The sequence below is a fragment of the Pelobates fuscus genome, chromosome 11, assembly GCF_036172605.1.
Source record: "Pelobates fuscus isolate aPelFus1 chromosome 11, aPelFus1.pri, whole genome shotgun sequence".
Classification (NCBI taxonomy): Eukaryota; Metazoa; Chordata; class Amphibia; order Anura; family Pelobatidae; genus Pelobates; species Pelobates fuscus.
In genome coordinates, this window is record NC_086327.1 from 126434898 (window position 1) to 126456310 (window position 21413).

Here is a 21413-nt window from a genome sequence, read left to right on the forward strand (position 1 = left end):
GAGAGAATGCAGCATCGCTAGGTTTGGCAAGAGCAAAAAAAAAAAAACAACCCAAAAAAACATCAGCTGTGGCCGGCCAACATCTGGAGACAGGACGCTGCCAATAAGCCACGCGTGGCTCGCACAGCTCCTTGGCTGCAGAGTTCGGAATGCCAAAGACTTGAATTGAAAAACATGGGAGGGAAGGTGGTGAAATGGTGAGAGATGCATGGGGAAGCAGTGGCAGTGCCTGGGTTTGGGAGACTGGGGGGAGAGGGGGAGGAGGAAGACGTATGAATAACTCCTTAGTTGCTGGATGGAGCTTCCTAGTTGCTGTGAAAAATGATTTTGGCCAATATAAAGTTAGATAATTAAGCGTATTTATAATGCACATCATTCATTTTACGTGTGTCAACATATATTGCCATAATGTGGGTGTTTGTGTGTGTGTGTGTGTGTGTGTGTGTATGTATATATGTGTGTGTGTGTTTGTGTGTGTATATGTATATATATATATATATATGTGTGTGTGTATATATATAATGATCTGGGGTTATATATAGAGATATTCATAGACTTGTGTGCATGTTTGTATATGTGATGTATATAACATATATGAGTAAATGTGTATATATTTTCTATCCTTTGCTGAATCGGATTTTGTGTTTCCATTATTTTTAAATTATGCAAGCCAATACCCAGCTCAGTGCAATTCACGTTGCAGCGTAATTGGCACATTCTAAGTGCATTCTAACAGCAGTTCTTAATCAATAATGGATATCTGCAAAAAACACACACACGAATTGAGGACAGCCCGGACGTACAATTGTGCCGGTCTCAGCTGTGTCTTAAGCAGTTTCTGAGAAAAGGGCTAGTATTTTCTTAATTCCTTTTCTATTAGATTACATTGCAGTCACCTACCTCAATGTGTTCTCTATTAAGGGTTCGCTAATTTACAGATTGTCATAAGAGAGCCCACTTCTGTCTTGTTAGAGCTTGTCCCTGTGAGCTAAAACCAGCCAGGGAGACAAGCAAACAGATGTAGCAGTTAACATACACCTTGCAATTTAATTGTATATACTGGTTGTTTAGTTGTATATTTTCTACATTAACACCATTGGATTTGTTCTGCTGAGTCGTAATATTTAGGGACCTCCAGCTTGAGTTCCATAGAAACATATTATAGGAATGTTAACATCCTGAGTGTAGTGATCAAATTACTCTTTGAGGAGATTGGTATTAAGAATGTTGGCTATCATTGTGGCTAGTGTTATGTTCTGTCTTAGATTTTCTTGAAATCATGTGTGTGTGGCTCCAAACAATGTTATTAAAAGGCTCATCATCCAGTATTACCTGGACAGGTATGACCCAGTTGGCACATGTTGTCTTGCTGACAGTTTGTGTCATTGTCTGTATGCCGACAGTCTGTTTAGTTTATTATTTTTTATAACGCTACTATATTGACCTACACGGTGTAGATCAATTGTCAACTCATGTTCTAATAAACAGATGATATATGCTTGATGATTTATAAAACGTTTAAACAATTTTACACGTCACCTGTTTTCATTGTGACCAAGTAAAGGCATGTCCATTATTTGGTGATGTGTGTGAGATAACTTGGCTTATTTAGTGATTAATAATTGTAAAATCAGTGCAGACGTCAGGGATGTAGGATCTGTTCCCAGGAAGGTGTACTAAACCTCTCTCAATGAGATAGATGCAATAAATACGGTTGTTGGGGTAACAATGATCTACATATGGTTCAGACCCGAGAGTTGTCTCTCTACTTTCAGGGTTATTCACTGAAGTGAGAATTCAAAATTTATTTTCAATTTAAGGTCAAAATAGCCTGAAATGGAAACATTCTCTAAGTCAGCTATGCTATCAGTTCCCCTACTCTAACCTTGAATTTGAATTCTCACATTATTAAATAACCATGTATGTGCTCATAAATTTGTTAAGATAGTTTGTATGTACTTTATTTTCTGGTTTCATTGTTTTATGGGAATTAAGTTGTTATGGTGTCAGGAGGTCCCTGGTGCCTGATCCTCTGCCCCTTGTCCCTCTTCTGCTCAGATTCTTTAAAGAGGAAGCCCCATGCAGGGGCACTGCTGATTGGCTGAGTAGCTGTACATTGCATTAAAGTTGGAAATGTAACATTTAAAGGTAAATGTAACAGTTAATTAGGTAATAAATCTATAAGCGTAGGTAGCCCGTAGGAGACCTCAGTAATAAGAAGACCAGAGCCCACCTCTAGGACGCAGTGAGGAGTAGAACATCTGTATGAAATTATTTTGATTTTATAAAAAATTCTAATAAATTAAATACAACCAGGAAGCAGGTCGAGCCCATAACTAAACACACGTTTTGAGCTCTCCGTCAGTAAGCTGCGTGCCTCAAAGGTGAAGATAACATGGCTTTACCCTACGCACCTTGGTGCTTGTGAACAGAAGTTAAATCAATGAGATAAAATTGAGCAAGCTGAGAGTATATCTAAATTGGAGAGAAATCTTCCTGCTTAAACCGTCTCATCTTCATTTAGAATTTTTCTTTCTTACTTAACTGTTGAGTTAATAATCCCTATGCTCTCAAATTCACAATCTATGTACATTTTTGTGTACCTCTTTATCTCTTGCAAACAGTGGTGTTGCTACACACCATGTTCTCAGAGGCATAACTAGAAACCACTGGGCCTCAGTGCGAAAATTGCCCCCCCCCCATGTGTCTCATCAGCCCCAACATGTCACATTCCCTCCTCTCTAACCCCTCCATGTGTCTCATTCCCTTCCCCAGCCTCTCCAGGTGTCTCATTTCCAACAAAAGCCCCCCGTGTGTCTTATTTCCATGTGTCTCATTTCGTCACCCCTAAGCCCGTCCATATGTCTCATTCCCTCCCCCAGGCCCTTCATGTGTATCCCCTCCATTCCTGTACCTGCTCACCGCCGCGGTACCTGGTCTGACAGGAAGTGCAGCGCAGCGCTCCCCTCCTGCCGGTAAACCAGCAACCGTAGACTGATGCAGCCCTGAAAGTATGCTGGTGGCCCACGGTTGCAGGGTTTACAGCATGTTACATTTTGAGGCCTCTATCTGCCTCTCTTCCGTTTCTCACTCATACCTTACCTCACAGGTAGGGGCAATCCATGGTGGGCAGTTTAAGAGAGCTGGGCATATGCTGTGAGATGGCACCATTCTCTCCTTTCCTGCTCTTTGTGAAGAGCCATTGGAGACTCCGATCTCAAGGTGTTTTGCTCTTCACAACAACAGGTACATGGGAAGAAAGCCCCACCGGACTTGTAATGCAATAGGAGATGTTTCAGACGTCCTTAAAGTGATACCAGCATTGGGGTTATCCTCTGAGGGGCATTGTATACAACTACTTTAGGAACACCAAGAGGATAACACTAGCAGGGCGGAAGGTTGTATGTCCACTGATGCCTGATAGGGCTATCATTAAGAAGTGAATGATCCTAGTGTTTAAGATATATAATAGGAGATTCCATCCAGGATAATACGTTCTATTTAAAACTACATCTGGATGTTGATGTTTTGACCCCTCTCCGTTTTTCTTTTCAGAAAATATTGATTATCAGTCTGGACCATGATTTATTTCTAGCACAGAAGGCCTCAATTTTAGAATTCTAGGAATGGAATCAATAAACAGAATGTGCCTGGATAAAAAAGAAACAAACTCACTAAACTATGAATTGTGGAGAGTTCATAGGGAATTGCAAATGTGAGCCAAAATTGCTGAGCTGTAAAGACAGCAGAGCTTCAGCTAACCTGGTCTAATAATTCCTTATGATTTCTCTAAAATTCACAGTTTTCCAAACAGATAAGATATCTGTATTTAAAGGGGCACCATAACCACTACAAAGCAGCTTGCTGCCCATTTTACGACTTCATTTTCTGAAATTGATATACTGATGATGTACAAATATGGACAGTCTTGAGTGGCTGTGTTAGTGATTTAGTGGTGACACACGGAACCATGGGATGGTACCAGTAGCCTGCAAGAACCATAACCACTACCATGTGCTGTAGTGGCAATCCCTAGAGTGCCTTGAGGTCCTTAAACAAGTAAGAAGCAAGACATATACGGTGCTATGAACCCCGCTATGTGTCTCATGTTGCTCCTCAGTATTGTTAAGATTTTGTCCTGGTTGTTAAAAAGTTACTTTCTCTTAAGAGGATCTGTGTTGTAATTGTTTTAAGTGCTACAGCCTCCCACAATGTGCTGAGATCTTGTGAAAAAAAAAAAGCTGAGAGCACGGGACTTTAGAGGACTGGAATAAACAGGGCCACAGCGGTATTGCCAAATGTACGATAAGGATAAGTTTAGGACGTTTGACGGACTTAAACAACTCGCACCGCTAACCACAAAAGACCATTTCAGATATATTCAATTGAGAGACTTTGCTAGGAAACCACACATATGAGCAGCAGTCAGGGTTCCGCTCACATTCTACGAAAGACTTTGCATGACAGAGAGAGCACGCAAAGGTTTGATCACCTCCCTCTATGCCCAGCTTAGCTCCCCAGAGAGTGACGAAAAACCCCTTGCATACATTACACAATGGGAAACAGACCTACACCAAACCTTAGAGGGAGGAGAATGGCAGGATATCTGGGAGGCAGCAACCAAAGTTTCCATTTGCGTGGCTCACCAAGAGCAGTCATACAAAACTCTCTTAAGGTGGTACACCATTCCTGTCAATCTACATAGAATGGGCAAAACTCCCACAGATGACTGCTGGAGGGGCTGCGGCACAAGGGGGACCTGTATCCACATGTGGTGGACATGTTTAAGGGCGGAGAGCTTTTGGTTGGGAATAGAGAAGCTAATGACGGATGTACTGGAAAGACCGGTCGGTAAGGACCCCTGGACCTATCTCTTGGCCAAGCCACTAGATGGACTCACGGAATGGCCAATTCGTGAATAACTCTATAGTGCTCCTTTAAATTTGAAATTCACTTAGAATTCTCATTGTTCTCATATGTAGGGATTTCTTGATTATCTCTATCTGCAAAACCAGTAAACTATTTAAACACCCTCCTCAATGGGGTGTGTATGCATTAACCTTCTTAGTTTTCTAGATTCTAACATTTTTCTTCACCCTTTGACGCTGCATTTGTTCATGTTTATTTAGCACATTTCAAAAGACTAAAAATAATACAATTAATTAATCAAAATACCGTATGTCTATAGTGTAGCATAAAAATAACAAAAATCTCCATTATTTAATTGCTGGCAGTTTTTTTTTTTGTAGAAACAAACAAAACAAATCTGACCGCTGGTATACAGAAGGTTTCATATCCGATAGAAACATCTGCGTGAAGGAGAGATGGATTGTTTGAGTCAGCGATAACTAGGGCAGCCAAGGTTACCCATCACGGCACTAGAAAAATAATTGAAAGGGACCATTGTTGAGTTCATTGATAAAGTAAATAAATAGTGATATATATTTAGAAGTTATGATAGTGTCCATCTAATTTGTTAGCTTGAAAAGAATTCATTCAAGTTTTTGAAAATAATTCTTTGCGAGGGACTCAGCCGTTTTACTGGAATTAATGAGCTGTTTGGCCTTTTCAAGCTGTTAAAGAAGAGGAACAATCTTATCACAATAAGAACACTTCCCAGCAGGATCTAAAGAGGCCACCTGGCACACTGTCACCTTTTATCTGGATTTCTAACGATCTTAGGGGATCAATATGTCTTTCCAACCTTGTCCCATATGTTACAGATCTGATAGTACTGCAGAAAAGAATTCAAATAAACTGTCCATATCATTTATATTACACTCGGTGGCCACTTTCGTTGATACAGAGAAGGTTGCCCCCTTCGCTGCCAAAGCAGATTAAATTATTTACAGAATGGATTTAAGATGGAAGCATTGCTTTGAAGTTCTGATCCACAGTGACATGATAGCGTCACGCAGTTCCTACAGATTTGTCAACATGCTCTGAATATCCCAAATGTACTCTAAAGGAATGAGATCTGATGATCCTGGTGGCCATTGTAATTTCTGTGAAACCATCTCAAGATGACTGGCTAGTTTTGATATGCCAATGCCCAATGTATCTTCAGTTTCCTCTTTGTAGTGGTAGGAGTAAAAACTTATGTTCTCTCCAGTTGCCAAAGCCCATTCACCCATATTGGATGATCAGAGAGGCTCTCCTAGTTTGGCACAAACAAATTCACACATTTCTTACCCATTCTGATGTTTGGTTTGAAATACAACTGATATTTTTGATGAGGTCGGCATACTTTTGTGCAGTAAGTTGTTGACCAATTAGATCTTTACATTAACCCCTTAAGGACCAAATTTCTGGAATAAAAGGGAATCATGACATGTCACACATGTCATGTGTCCTTAAGGGGTTAAAGGAACACTATAGTCACCTAAATTACTTAAGCTAAATAAAGGAGTTTTAGTGTATAGATCATTCCCCTGCAATTTCACTGTTCAATTCACTGTCATTTAGGAGTTAAATCACTTTGTTTCTGTTTATGCAGCTCTAGCCACACCTCCCCTGATTGACAGAGCCTGTATGAAAACAAAACTGGTTTCACTTTTAAACAGATGTAATTTACCTTAAATAAATGTATCTCAATCTCTAAATTGAACTTTAATCACGTACAGGAGGCTCTTGCAGGGTCTAGCAAGCTATTAACATAGCAGGGGATAAGAAATTCTTAATTAAACAGAACTTGCAATAAAGAAAGCCTAAATAGGACTCTCTTTACAGGAAGTGTTTATGGAAGGCTGTGCAAGTCACATGCAGGGAGGTGTGACTAGGGTTCATAAACAAAGGGATTTAACTCCTAAATGGCAGAGGATTGAGCAGTGAGGCTGCAAAGGCATGTTCTATACACCAAAACTGCTTCATTAAGCTGAAGTTGTTCAGGTGACTATAGTGTCCCTTTAATGAACAGGTTTCTAGTGTAGGTTCAGATATATCTGACAAAGTGGATACTGACTGCATAGACGTGTGTATTATTGAAAAATAATGAGAACGGTAGAATGATTTATAAATGACATTATTTTCTACTAATACATACTTAAATTTTTTGAATCTTTTATATAATGTGATTTATCAGGGTTAGGCTTAGAGCTAGGATTCCTTTAATCGTAAGGCAGCAACATGTCTTGGACTGCCTGAGATTGGTAGTATTTGCTTCCCAGGCTAAAACGGCTGTTTGGAATTAATCTAAAATGTATTCCTTCTGCCCATCAGCTGTTTCTGTGATCAGTAGCCATAAAGCCTAATGCATTGATGTGGGGTGTAGCTAGGTTTGTTTACTCTCAACCATAATATGGGGAGACTTCTGTGCAAGTCTAGATTCCTTGCAAGAGTCTGGCACCTGTTATTTGTCTGAATTATATAGCACCAACATATACCACAGCGCTGTACAACTTGCCATATTTCTTATACAATTACTTGTATATTGTCTGTCAGAGAGTGTGGGGTATCACTCAGGCAGATCACAGCTTTATAAGGTTTGAACACTTGGACCCTGACACATCACATGTAAATGTATCAGAAAATTCTAAATAAGAATACATTTAAGATCCAGATTTATTAGTATAGTGTGGAATATTGATACATTACAGTACGTAGAGTAACATTATCTTTTTCATGTCATTAAACTACGAGAATTGTTTATTCAGCCACATAAACAATTTTATTCTAAGAATGCAGCAGTTGAAGTGGCTCTCATTCAAATATGAATATATAAGAAATTCAAAATATAATCCAACTACACAGGGCTATGATAGAGCCTAAAATACACAAAAATATAACTTGTATTTGTATATAATCATCCTTTGTACCTTAAACAGTACAATACGGTATAATTATTAAAATACCCTGTATAGGAGCTATTTGGGAGTAACATTAAATACATCTAAAGTCCTATGGCAATTTTAAAAAGTGCATTCCTTGTTAATATTCTATTCCTTTTTTTTAGCAAATCTTAGAGGAAGACAAAAAAGCCAGGTTGACAGTTTTCTTTGTCTAATGCTAGATCTTGTTGAAATCCGTGTTATTAAATTACAAATTAAATTCCATTTTTTACCAGTAAAGGTCAATCGTGACCTCCCCCTTTGCATGCACCCCATGCCTTTTCCCCTAATATGCTATGTCTTTTCTTATCTCACTGGGACAATGAGAGTCCCGGAGGTCAGGGTTAATATATCAGTGTCATGACTCTAGATCTAGTGTCAGCATCAGATCGCTGCGTAATGGCGAGCGTATTTATCACGGCAAACACTTAAAATAGATAGAAAATAATTACATTTCGGTGTTTTGGTGAACAAAAAAGCACTTACTTTGAATCTGGACAAATGATACATTTGGCAAAAAAAATAATGCATATGGTCCTGTTCTGGCTGAATAAAAAATATTCATAAGTATTTTGATCTTACGGAATAGTGGGGAAAGTGAAGTATTTTTTTCACCTTACTATTATTACTATACCTAAATGTTCTGCAAGGCTGTAAAACGGATATATAAACAATAAAATAATAAATTACGAACAAGCAAAGCTAGACATAAATCTGAGATGAGCACATACATAGAGCATTACATTAGGTTATACATTTAATAAAAATGAAAGTATTTTGTAAACTCCGCTATTATACGGATCATTTCTATTCATCAACAAGCTAAAACACAGCTGAAATATATATATATTTATTTTCCATCTGAACACTTAATACAAACCTAAAAACAAAACAAGAAAAAAAAAACTAAACATTTTTTATCAATATATATATGCTTGTATTTAGAACGTTAAAGGGACACTGTAGTCACCAACACGACTTTAGTTTAATGAAGTAGTTTTAGTGTATAGATCATGCCTCAAATCTCTGCCATTTAGGAGTTAAATCACTTTTGTTTTTGTTTATGCAGCCCAAGCCACACTTCCCCTGGCTGTGACTGACACAGCCTGCACGAACAACATGGTTTAATTTTCAATCAGATGTAAGTTTATTTAGAAGTTTTTATCTCCTGCTCTGTACATTGGACTTTCACCACATCCAGGAGGCTCCTGCAGGGTCTAACAAGCCATTAACAGAGCATGAGATAAGAAATTCTAAATTAAATTAAATTTGCAATAAAGGAAATATAAACATTAAATTAATCTTTACAGGAAGTGTTTATGAAGGCTATGCAAATCACATGCAGGGAGGTGTGACTGGGGCTGCATAAACAAAGTAACTTAACTCCTAAATGGCAGATAATTGAGCAGTGAGACTGCAGGGGCATGATCTGTACACCAAAAATATATATTTCCATCTAAACACTCAATGCAAACTTCAAAAAATTGCTTCATTAAGCTAAACTTGTTTTGGTGCATATAGTGTCCCTTTAATTATTTAAAAAATTACACTTTGCAAACTGTTCTTTTTAGAAATTGGAGTGGATTTGTCCTGCGATTATTGTTGTAATCAATTATTATGATGATGTGAATAAATTACATGTAAGACACATGGTATACATGCTGCGCGTTAGGAGCCGGTTGGCAGTAGTGATTCGAAAGAGTATTTGAGCATACTGCCCGATTTTCCCTATATGGGAGGGTTAGTCGCTCTTTTTGGTGAGGGTTCTCACTTCTCTTGTAACAATGTCCATCATAGGGTAAAAGTAAGCAATGTATTTACTAAAGTTTGAATTTATAGGCTCAATATCCAGCTAGATAAACCTGCGAGACGGCAAAATGTTCTAGTTTGGCTATCGTGACCCCAAAAATGTGCGATTCCTTTATCAATGGAGGCACACTGTGTACACATCCAAAAATGGTGGCGTGTGCTGTACTACAATTATAATCATTGAATATAATAGGCTGCTATATTGTTTCAAGCTTCAACATATTTTTTTTTTGCTTACTTTACTGCATAGCATCCACCTCTCGTTCAAGTTAATATTTAATAGATGTTATATTTAATTTTCGGAATAAAACAAGTCTTCCAAGTGGTGCATGCACTATATTCTTTGTTCCAACATCACCTTGCAGTTCATGTACATTTTATTTCACAGTTAGATTGTATCACAAACGACATTTAAGTGGTTTATTGCTCACTTAAGATAATGTCACCAGTTGTCAGGAAATAGATTAACATTGATTACATTTGATTCCATTTGGGCAGGTAGCGGGTCAATGTGTCTAGAAAGGACAGACCTATTGTATGGCTCCATACAGCTTTTGTAACTTATCTAGATTTACCAACGCTCATCTGGTATGGGATTTCCCTGCAACACATTGATACGGGAATCATCTCATCTAAAGTGAAGTTAATGAAACCTGCTTCCCTAAACGGCAGATCCCAGTCCAACGTCAGTCTACTCATCTAAAGTGATCATACAGGCAAATCGTATTAATCTCCAGGGGGTGCAGTAACAAGAGGCATCTAATCTCCTACAGAGACTGATCCTCCAGTAGACTTAGCTATTGGCTTTGAGATTTCGTAATATGTCCTCTTCTTAAAGTGCAACGTCTTACACCAAAACCAATCACTTAGCAGACATTGTACGTTCCAGTGGAACTCTTTGTATAAATGTTCAGTCAATAGCAGATATGACATACATTTGTGTATGTATAAACTTTATATAAACAGCGTTCGTACAATGAATATCTAAAACCTTCTGGCATAAACACATACCCACCTGAAATAAAACAAAAAACAAGCCAAACACTGTAAATACACAGACTGTGGGAACTCCCAGTAAGACGGAGTCATGTCTCCGTGCACTGACCAAGCCTCTAGCTGTCCTTATTGGTGAAAAAGGGGTTAATTCTAGTCTCTAAGCTAAATTATTTTGGGAGCTCATCTCCAACACAGAATAAACACCAATTAAGAAACACAATACGTGTATTGACTGGTGGGTTTTCTATATACTACAATAAATTAGAGAATGCATTTACTAAAATGATCCTTAAACAAGAAGTTTAAATTGTATACTGAGGGAAGGGGTACCTTGACTTTAACAGCACATTTAAGATTACAAACTTCAGCATCATTTTGTTCAGTGCGTTTACATAGCAAAAGATAACGTCTTATGAAAATTCAGTGAGGCTCCTTTAAAGAGCTTTGTTTTTTTCTGTTCTGTATTTACCGAGATTTTAGAAACTGCATTTTCTATAGCTGTAATGTGTTGAAATAGCATTCGATAACTTGACTTGTTGCTTTTCACAAAAAAAAAAAAAGTCTTATACACAGATAAAATGTAATTTAAATTGCACATGGGGCTGCAGTGCAATATACGGCACACACGCTGTAATGCACATTTTATAGCACTTAAGAGACATTTTGCTTCTCAATGGCTTGATTACTTTAGTGTAAGTGGTCATGAATACTAACCCCATGCTTACAAGGTTATATACTAAGGTGGGAATTGAAAGAGAATTTGACATGTTAGATCCAAGTAACTGGGAACATTCCTTGAATCATCAATGCTTTCAGTTACGCTACTATGGCCTTAAATTCGAAATTCACTTTGAATTCTCACTTTAGTTAGTAGCCCTGATGGTCACTTACAATGTATGAATATGTAGACTTAGTTCAATGTAAGTTTAATGTCTAATTTTGGTATTCCCTTTACATTCCTCAGCCTAACATCTCCAAGTCCTGTACACAGCACAAAATCAGAATTCAATGATGCTCAGCGGGACGAAAAATCTGGATTTACAGTTATTCAGACTGAGGAATTCATTTCTAAGAAAGGTGAGTACTATGGCTTGATTGGACACTTACTGTTAACCACACCAATATCATGACTGTGGGCATTCTTCTTTTCTAATAATTGTGTCATTATTCCTATATTGATACTATAATGACTGTGTAACCAACACATTTTAGCAGTCATGTGAATTTGTTACGTGTGCAGTTTGAAATGAAACAGTTTGCTCTCTTGAACATGCCACACTTGGCTTATGTAAGTAACCTTTTGTTTGAATGTATCAAAAAGAATATGGCTTTATTGAGAAACTGCTATATCACACTAACAGTGTACATTTGTATCCGATGAATGATTCTTGAATTATGAAGTTAGGGAATTAGACAAACAGTGGGTTGCAGTTTTTAGCAAGATCTAGACTCTCTGTGAGCTTAGGGGACATCACAAATGAGAAAACGGACCAGTCGGTCTGTCTGTCACCACATTTTTAATTAAATGCAGAATTTCCAATAGATTTTTGGTTTCTTCTTTAGATGACTCTCATACATTGCCCCTCTCTGACTGCCAGCCTGCCAGCCCTGCCATACCGCAGGACACGTCATGGGAAGAACATCTCCTGGAGCAGCAGGAGCACCTGGAGAAGGAGATGGAAGAAGCTAAGAAAATGATATCTGGTTTACAGGTAAGCTTCTCGCATTCCTTATATGTCATAGTCAGCAATGCAAATGATAAAGGTCCATGTCCATGATAAAAATCCATGTCCATGATAAAGGTCCATGTCCATGATAAAGATCCATGTCCATGATAAAGGTCCATGTCCATGATAAAGGTCCATGTCCATGATAAAGGTCCATGTCCATGATAAAGATCCATGTCCATGATAAAGGTCCATGTCCATGATAAAGGTCCATGTCCATGATAAAGATCCATGTCCATGATAAAGGTCCATGTCAGGGATAAAGTGATAAAGGTCCATGTCCATGATAAAGGTCTATGTCCATGATAAAGATCCATGTCCATGATAAAGGTCCATGTCCATGATAAAGATCCATGTCCATGATAAAGGTCCATGTCAGGGATAAAGTGATAAAGGTCCATGTCCATGATAAAGGTCCATGTCAGTGATAAAGGTCCATGTCAGTGACCTGTATTGTACTAGGCCACGGGGAGCACTATGGATGGGGTAGCAAGATACTCTTAATAGTGGAATGGTGCCAGGGGACTCCCTACAGCAGTCTGTAGTAGTTATAGTGTTTCGAGTAACCCTTTACCCGTTACCAAACATTCATGAGGAAGAAAAAAACCAAAACTTGGATGTTCTTCTACTTATATTTAACGCAGTCTTATGACCTCAGACATCTTTGCATAGACTTTCCTAGGAGGAGAAAGTGTGATTTCCTTAGATCTAATTTCTCCCCCCATGGCACAGTAATAATTTTTGCTCAAGTCAATATAAAACAGGGGACCGTCAAATATCCTGTGAGAGTGGCCGATCTTCCACAAACCTTCTTGCTTGTGTGATTATAGATGCCATAGAAATTAACTGTGTAGGAGTCTCAGTACTGAAGACAAGATAAGCAATCTTAAAATTTGACCAACAAACGTGGATGGAGAACGGTCACAGTGATACAAGGGAACTTATAGTCATAAAAAAATATTTTCCTTTTTGGGACTATATTGGTGAGACAAGAGAAAAAAAATCAGAGAGAGCAAAAATCACCATGAATTGCATGTCTGCATGAGAAATATATTGTTTCCATTCCCATAAACGTTGCACAAGCTGGATGCCATATAATCCATCTCCGCTTTCAAGTCATCGACATTGCACCAGTACTTAGTACTTACAAGTGACAGATTATTGGCTTTAAAACAAAAAGAACATTCATTAAATTCTCTATATCCACATGGATTAAAATGGAACTCTTCCGTCAGAGCTTTTATTTAAATGTCTGATTTATGGAAAAAAAAAATACTTTATTTTCTTCCTCAGTTTGCTTTCATTTTATTTTTAATTTTATGTCTTTTTTTTTTTTTTTTAAATAAGTCAAACAAACACACATTCATGCAAAGGACAGGGTTCTGGTAAGAGAGGAAACATGTCAATAATTTGTAACAAACTAATGTATAAAAGAATTTGCTACATGTAAATCTGTTATTATAGCTTTCATTTTTGTATTAAAGGGACACTATTGTCACCAAAACAACTTTAGTTTAATGAAGTAGTTTTAGTGTATAGATCATGCCTTTGTAGTTTCACTGCTCAATTCTTTGCCATTTAGGAGATAAATCACGTTTGTTTCTGTTTATGCAGCCCCATCCACCCCCACCCCTCGCCCCATGCAGGCTGTGACTAACACAGCCTGCATGAAAACAAAATAGTTTCATTTTCACATGTGACTTACTATAAATAGAACTTTAATTACATACAGGAAACCCCTGCAGGGTCTCACAAGCTATTAACAGAGCATGAGGTAAGAAATTCTAAATTAAACATAATTTGCAATAAAAGAAGTGTAAACAGTACATAACTCTTTACAGGAAGTGTTTAAGAAGGCTATGCAGTTCACATGCAGGGAGGTGTGCCTAGGGCTGTATAAACAAAGTGATTTAACTCCTAAATGTCAGAGAATTGAGCAGTGAGACTGCAGGGGCGTAATCTATACACCATAACTGCTTCATTAAGCTAAAGTTGTTTTTATGACTATAGTGTCCATTCAAATATATTTAAATATATTTAACAGGATTTATTATATATTGTGAACATATTGCAAGAAAATATATTATTTTCTTGTAAACATCTCTGCATTTTTTCTGTTATATTTTGTTTCTATGGATACATAAAATGCTACCTTTCAGGTGCTAGATTTGTATGGGTATGTATAGTTGTAAGGTTACATAACAAAAATAAAACTGTTACCTTGTTTGCTCGAGTGATACTAATTGCCATCTCTAAAAAGTGTCATTGCGGTATTGCCGTATTGCCCCGCTACTGTCGCTCCTCTCACATCTCTCCCCTCTGTCAGTCCTTACATTGGCTTCCTGTATCCTATAGGAGTCAATTCAAAGTGCTAACCCATACCTATAAAGCACTGAACAATTCTAGCCCCTCTTGTATCACAGATCCATAGGTATGCCCCTTCTCGGTCTCTCTGCTCTGCCCGTGACCTTCTCCTGTTGCTTTTCGCACCCGTCCGGCCAACTCGCGCTTGCAGGACTTCTCGCGGGCGGCTCCCTTCCTATGGAATAGCCTGCCTATCGCCATCAGACTCTCCCCTAGTCTTCAATTGTTTAAGAAGTGCCTTAAAATTCATCTCTTTAGGAAAGCTTATGGCCTCCCACAGTAACCCCTACCTCACATACCTGTCTCTTGCTCTCTCCTAAAGGGCAGCACTTTACTCTCTCCTCCAGCTCTGCTTCACTCCCAGCTTATTTGATTGCTATTTCCTGTCCTAATGTGTTTTACACCCTACCTCCTATAGACTGTAAGCTCGTTTGAGCAGGGTCCTCTTCAACTTATCGTTACTGTAAGTTTTCTTGTAATTGTCCTATTTATAGTTAAATCCCCTCTCATGATATTGTAAAGCGCTACAGAATCTGTTGGTGCTATATAAATGGCAATAATAATAATATGTTTATTATACTTTGTTGCTTAGGCATTTGATTTTATGTACTATACAGATATATTTTGCACATTACGTCAAACATTCTTGCTCTGTGAGCAAGGAGGGCGCTTTTTATATAACGTGTCTCAGCAAGACAAAATGTGTAATCGATGTGAATACAATTAAAGCTTTAAATAGAAAGAAAAATCATGAATATGTAAATGACTGTTTTAAAACACATGCTTTTATAACACATGCCAGTGAAGTCAGAGATGGATATCTCCTCTGCCCGGCTTTCTCTCAGCTTACTTTTAAAAGGTTATAAGGAAACCCCATGTACAAAAATGCACACATTTTTAACGCATACCAAATCATTTCAAAACAATATGCATTTGCTCAAATGAACTGAGCTCTGCAAATTACCTGTCCTCTGCAGCTAATGAAGGTAGTGAACCTTGCATCCACCGCCATCTTCCCCGCGAGGTCCTCTTCAGCTCGTACATGTGCGAGAGTACAACACTTACCTGTCACTAGTGCTTGCTAGCCAGCCGCCACATGAAAATAGTATTAAAAAATAATTTAAAAAAATGAATAAATTAAAATCTGAAAAAATAATCCATCTTCACTCTGAGCAATGAGCGCTGATAGTGGGGGTAGTCCTTATATAGGCTTTCCCACACTTTGCAATAGCTGTCATAACATGGGAAAGCCTATATAAATGTTTTTCGCGCTGTCGGTACTCATTCTGCAGCCATCCCTCCATGGGTGAAGATGGATTATTTTTTATTGCGGCGTGTAGTTTTTTGGTTTTGTTTTTTGCGATCAGGCCTTTTTTTTATTTTAATTAATGGCGTTGGTTATATTGGATTTTTATTTGGCCTATTTAAGAGCTGAAGAACAGAAGAATTAGAAGGAAAATGACTTCTGATTGGAAGTATAATTAGTTTTTTTTACAGGTTTTAGATTTATAAACTCCCTCCTCACTATTATTAGGGTTAGAGAGATAGGTAAGGACTTTATTTAGGTGCATTTCGAGGTGATTAGGGGGGTCTTACTAATATTTGTAGTGTTGGACAATGGCACATCCAACCCCTCCTATTATTATAATACATTTTGGCCCCCATCCACTGCCTGTGGAGGAGACAATAGGTCTCAGTGGTAGAGACAATAGCTCCCCCATTTATTGTTAATATTAAAGCCCCCACCTGTTGCCTCTTGTTGGGGGCCATGGGAGGAGACAATAGATCCCCTCTCTTTATGGTTTATTTTATTGACCTCACCCACTGTCTATGCTTGGGACCAGCCAGGGGAGGGGACAATAGGTCCCCCCTCTAATGTTAATATTAGGGCCCCTCCAGTCACCCGTGGGTAGGGGTCAGGGGGTACACTAGGTCCTCCCTCATTAATATTTAAAGTAATCCCCACCCACTGCCCAGTCACTACTTCAATAGATAGGCACATTAAGCTATACCTTCATTATAGCAATATGGGGGTCTTTCAATTATTCTGGATGCATTTGGTTTATAATTGGCTGCCTCAGCTGGTCTAATGGTGCGCATTGAGGACTGGTTTGTGAGCCTTTTAAGCTAGATCTTATTTTACTTAATAACAGACATCTGGGAGGCTTGACCTCTATCCTATGAGAGTGCAATAAAATGGATGGTTTTAAATAATTGAATGTGAATCTGATTTCTACTTTTAAGGGACCCTCCAGACCCCTAAATCACTTTTGCTTGCAGAAGTGCTTCAGGTGTGAAGACTGTGTCCTCTTTTTTATTTTTTCATTTTACAAAAAAATCAGATTACAATAGAAATGTATTAATTGACCTTCCTACAACCCTCCCCCAATCACGGCTGTAAATCAGACATCCGGCCCTGTAACTTCCTGTTTTGGTTAGCTTAGTGGAGCTAAACCCAGGAGGTGTCAATTGTCCAGAGCACCTGCCTTGCAAAGACTTCTCATTGAGCTGCACTGGGAAGTCTGTGATTGGACAGCCACAGAAAGACGGGCGGAGTTAGAAGGGGAGGGCTTGCAATGGCTGCAAACAAGAGATCTGTAGAATATAGCTCAGTTTTGGCTACTGATGTAACATTTCAGTCCATGATAATGTGCACCAGAGACTGCTGTTGTAAAGCTAGACGTGATTCCCTGTTAAAACCTTGTAGTAAAATCAGCTTATGTGTATCTACATCAACATAGTAAGTAGCTTGTATAGCCATTTCAGGGGTACAGACTAGCTGTAACGTTAGACAGGGGTCCCCAGAATCACAAATTTACTTGTCCATATTCATCATGTGCTCATTCCCCTTTAAGGCTTGGAATGTAATGAAAAGACTGAGAATGGATTCGATTTCTCCGCAGTGAAAGCAGAACCCATGCTGTGGGGGGCAAGGGGTTGTGGGAATCGCTCAGAATTGAGATAAAATAAATAATTATTAGCATTCTTTGGACTTAATTTAGAATTGCTTGAGCTTCTTGATCTGATTCCACATAAAAACAAACCAAAACGAAACACACAAATGCTAATTTAATCATGGAATTCTCAAGCTTGTGTTTTGTATTTTTTTTTTCTGAACTTGTGTAATAGGATCTCAAGCTTATTCTTTGCCTTGGTTACCGTATTGTGTTTCCCACTCAGGCGCTGCTATTAAACGGATCCCTCCCTGAGGATGAACAAGAGAGTTTGTTCGGTCTGCGTGAGGACGGGGCGTGCCCAGAGGAGCAACTGGTGAGACAGTTTCTTCGCTTTTCTTGTCCCTCCTCGTCATGTTCGGGCACTGATGGTGCCGATGCTTACGGTGTCTCTTATTTACTCTTAGGTTATCATCAAAAGTCGTCTGGACCAAAGCATGAGTGAAAACCAGTCGTTAAAGGTAAGGAAATAATACAGGTGTAATGCAGGCTTGTCAAATCCTAACCCGTTAGATGCTAATGCATAACAACTCCCAAAATTCTCAATATGTAATAGAGGGTCAACAATCTATGAGAATTCAGCAAAATATGCAGTTCAGCAGCACTGGGGGTGGGGAGTTTACTTATTGGCAGCTCTCCAATAAAATATTTATTGTGATAAATACTATTTTTATGTGAGTCATTTTCCCCAAGATATCGACGTAGTACTATTGCCAGGGGTCTAATGTCTGTGTTATCCCTACATTGATTTGTCAAGGTACAGGAGTTCAGGAGTTCTTATTCTGGGCAAATTTAAAATGCTTTGTAACGTAATAGCGATTTCAAACTTTGTGCTAGTAAAGCACCTTGATAAATGTGAACTTTATCTAACATTCTTCATAACGTATTGCTGACGATATTTCCGTTATTGTTTTCACTTGCAGATACACTTTAGAAGTGTTTTTTTACCTTGATTGGACTTGATTTGTACTTGCTTTGATTTAGAAAGAGTAAGGTGGGAATATGGACAGCTGATCTTGGTTTAGTTGAAATAACAATCATGAAGTTTGATTAAAGTTTTATAATAAAAGTTTATATAAAGAAAGAATTTAAGTCCTTGTCTGCAATAGTCTTATTTTGTGCGACGTATTCACTGTAACGTTTTTAGTTTGTCTTTGTCATTACAGAACGAACTTCTGAACTGCAAACAGGAAAACCGAAACTTGCAGGGGATAAAGGTGAGGAGCACAGAGAGGGTTTTCTTAATGAAACTGGACACCTTGCAGAACCAGCTCATTATTCTTAAAAGTCGAAAAGGGTTTAACGTAGTGTAGTAAGCGTGAAATAATCTCTCCGCTGCTGCTTCTGTTGGCTAATGTGTTAAGGGAATTAGGCAAGAAGCAGTTATACGGTACTTCTAACACTCAGGGATTAAGTAGAAGCATTACAGTCACGCAAGCCAGTTATAATGAATATGATGTGGATGGCATCATGCTCAAAGGAGCATCCTGGGATTTAGAGTCCATAGGAACTTAAGTGTCCTAGGCTAGCCATTACATAAATCTGACACTCCTCCATTACCCATCCCAAACAAACTCAATCACTTAAATATGTCATGGAATGGCAATCGCCATGGATTTTTTAATTAACAAAAAGGCAATTAGTCATTCCCAAAGAAAGACCATTTTTTTTTTCGCTCCATGCATCTTCGCAAGCTCTTCTGAAATCCCTGTTATCTTTCATGGACACTTACCCTCACAGATATCTGGAGTCACTTCATGCACAGTATGGTGGGAGTTGCAGTCACTAAGAATGGTGAATCCTTATCCCAACAAATCCCAATCTAAATTGTAATATGTGAGAAAAATTGCAACAAAGAAAACCATTAGGAATGAGACTAACCTACCTCGATTCATACAACATATTTCTCAATTTTCAATGCTTGTAAGAATTGTTCTCTACTTGGCAGTTGTATTAAAAATCATTATTAATTGTATGCATCTACTACAGCTCACTGGAGTGGTTATGGTGCCAGGTGTACCCCCACACTCCTCTGCCCTGTTGTAAGTAGTGAAGCTGTTTTAGTTGGGGCTCTGCTCCCCACTTTCACAGCTAATACCGTACAGCTGGATGCTCCAAGCAGACTGACACTCTCAGCCAGTGAGCTCTCTAGCATTAGTAGTGGAGGTAGGGAGCAATGGGTGGACACCAAGTAAAAAGTCAAACTACATTATAAATCTGCTTTGACTATTTATAAAGGAGTGCATCAGGGTTTTTCTGGCACCATAACTACTGCAGCGCGCTGTATGTGGATATGATGCTTGGAGTGTTCATTTCACCATTGCTAAATGATCATGATGATGAAACCAATGTTCACCACCTTATAGAGTGTTGATCAAATAACATGCAGCGTTTTTCTCCCAGGATGCATTGCAGCAGAGAATGGCTCACCAAGAAACGTCTGTCCTCCAACTAAAACAAGAGCTGTTACGAGCTAACATGGACAAAGATGAACTACACAACCAGAATGTGAGTACAGACATCAAATGTCATGAACATGTAGCCCACTATTGATGTGGTCTCATGGGAACATTCATAATCCAAAAATTATTGTCCAGCTAGTGTTCTCCTCTAGTAAAACCTTGCATTATTTGACTTTGAGCTATGATGGGCCTTTTGTTGTACACAGGCAACACAAGTTGTTTTCCTGCCTAGTTAAGATTTATGGATCCTATATATATATATACACCAATTAAAATCACAGTACAGCCAAGCACTGCCAGTAAAGACTTCAGAATACTCTAATGCAGTGAATGAAAGCCACGTGTGATAAAATTTAGGCCGGCACACCAGATATAAGAAAGGCTGAACTTGATGGGCGCATGTCTCTTTTCAGCCTAGGTAACTGTAACGTTAACAGCTGGGAACATAGATTTTGGCAACTCCTGGTATAAATGCTTCTGGAATTAAGCCGTAGCACGGAGAAACGGTAATTCTGACAAAACGGACAGCAATTATAACAAAACACATGCAGAGTTATTTACCAAAGTTAGAATTGACAGAATCTCATAGTGAATTCTAATAAATTTCTAATTTAAGGATAGAATAACCAAATTGAAATAAATTCAGGCCTGTTTTCAGATCAGCTACTTTTGTTTTAAATTTAAAATTCACTTTAAAATTCACTTTGTATTCCCCGCAATTCTAGCGTTAGTGAATAATACTGATGGTACTCACGGATACAGTAGGGCAGCCATATTGAACTTACTTGTAGTAACAAGGAATAGCTGATAATGGACATGATATAAATCTGAAAAAAGCAACAACAACAAAAATAAACAACTAACAAACGCATGAACTCAAATATACAGAATCAACTTTGCTCTGATCAGCTGATAATAATAACTGATAATATTAACTGATTAAAAAAAACACTTTTTGCAATAAAAGAAAAAGATTCCTTGAAATGAATCATCAACACAAATTGTTTCATCCTTAATTGTTATTATCTGCATAAGGATGGCCATCAGCACATGAGTGGGTTTTCTGGCACTCTGTAAATATGCTAAGCAGTTCCACCGAGAGCCTTGTTTTCCTTTACAAATCCTCCAAACAGGTCCGCGAGGAGCGTAAACTGTGACAGACACACCCTGCAAAAGGAGAGAGTACATACAGCATACAGAAACACAAACTGACAGACACACTGCGAGGAGCGTAAACTGTGACAGACACACCCTGCAAAAGGAGAGAGTACATAC

At 38.4% G+C, this 21413-nt stretch overlaps 1 protein-coding gene across 1 annotated transcript in view; it reads left to right on the top strand.

The window, feature by feature from the left end:
• DIXDC1 (DIX domain containing 1) overlaps nt 1-21413 on the top strand; it is a 77762-nt gene that overhangs the window by 39395 nt on the left and 16954 nt on the right. The window contains exons 6-11 of the mRNA XM_063436376.1: nt 11596-11708; nt 12195-12343; nt 17903-17992; nt 18084-18137; nt 18843-18893; nt 20080-20184. Coding sequence (XP_063292446.1) covers nt 11596-11708; nt 12195-12343; nt 17903-17992; nt 18084-18137; nt 18843-18893; nt 20080-20184 — 562 coding nt within the window. The remainder of the gene's footprint in view (nt 1-11595; nt 11709-12194; nt 12344-17902; nt 17993-18083; nt 18138-18842; nt 18894-20079; nt 20185-21413) is intronic.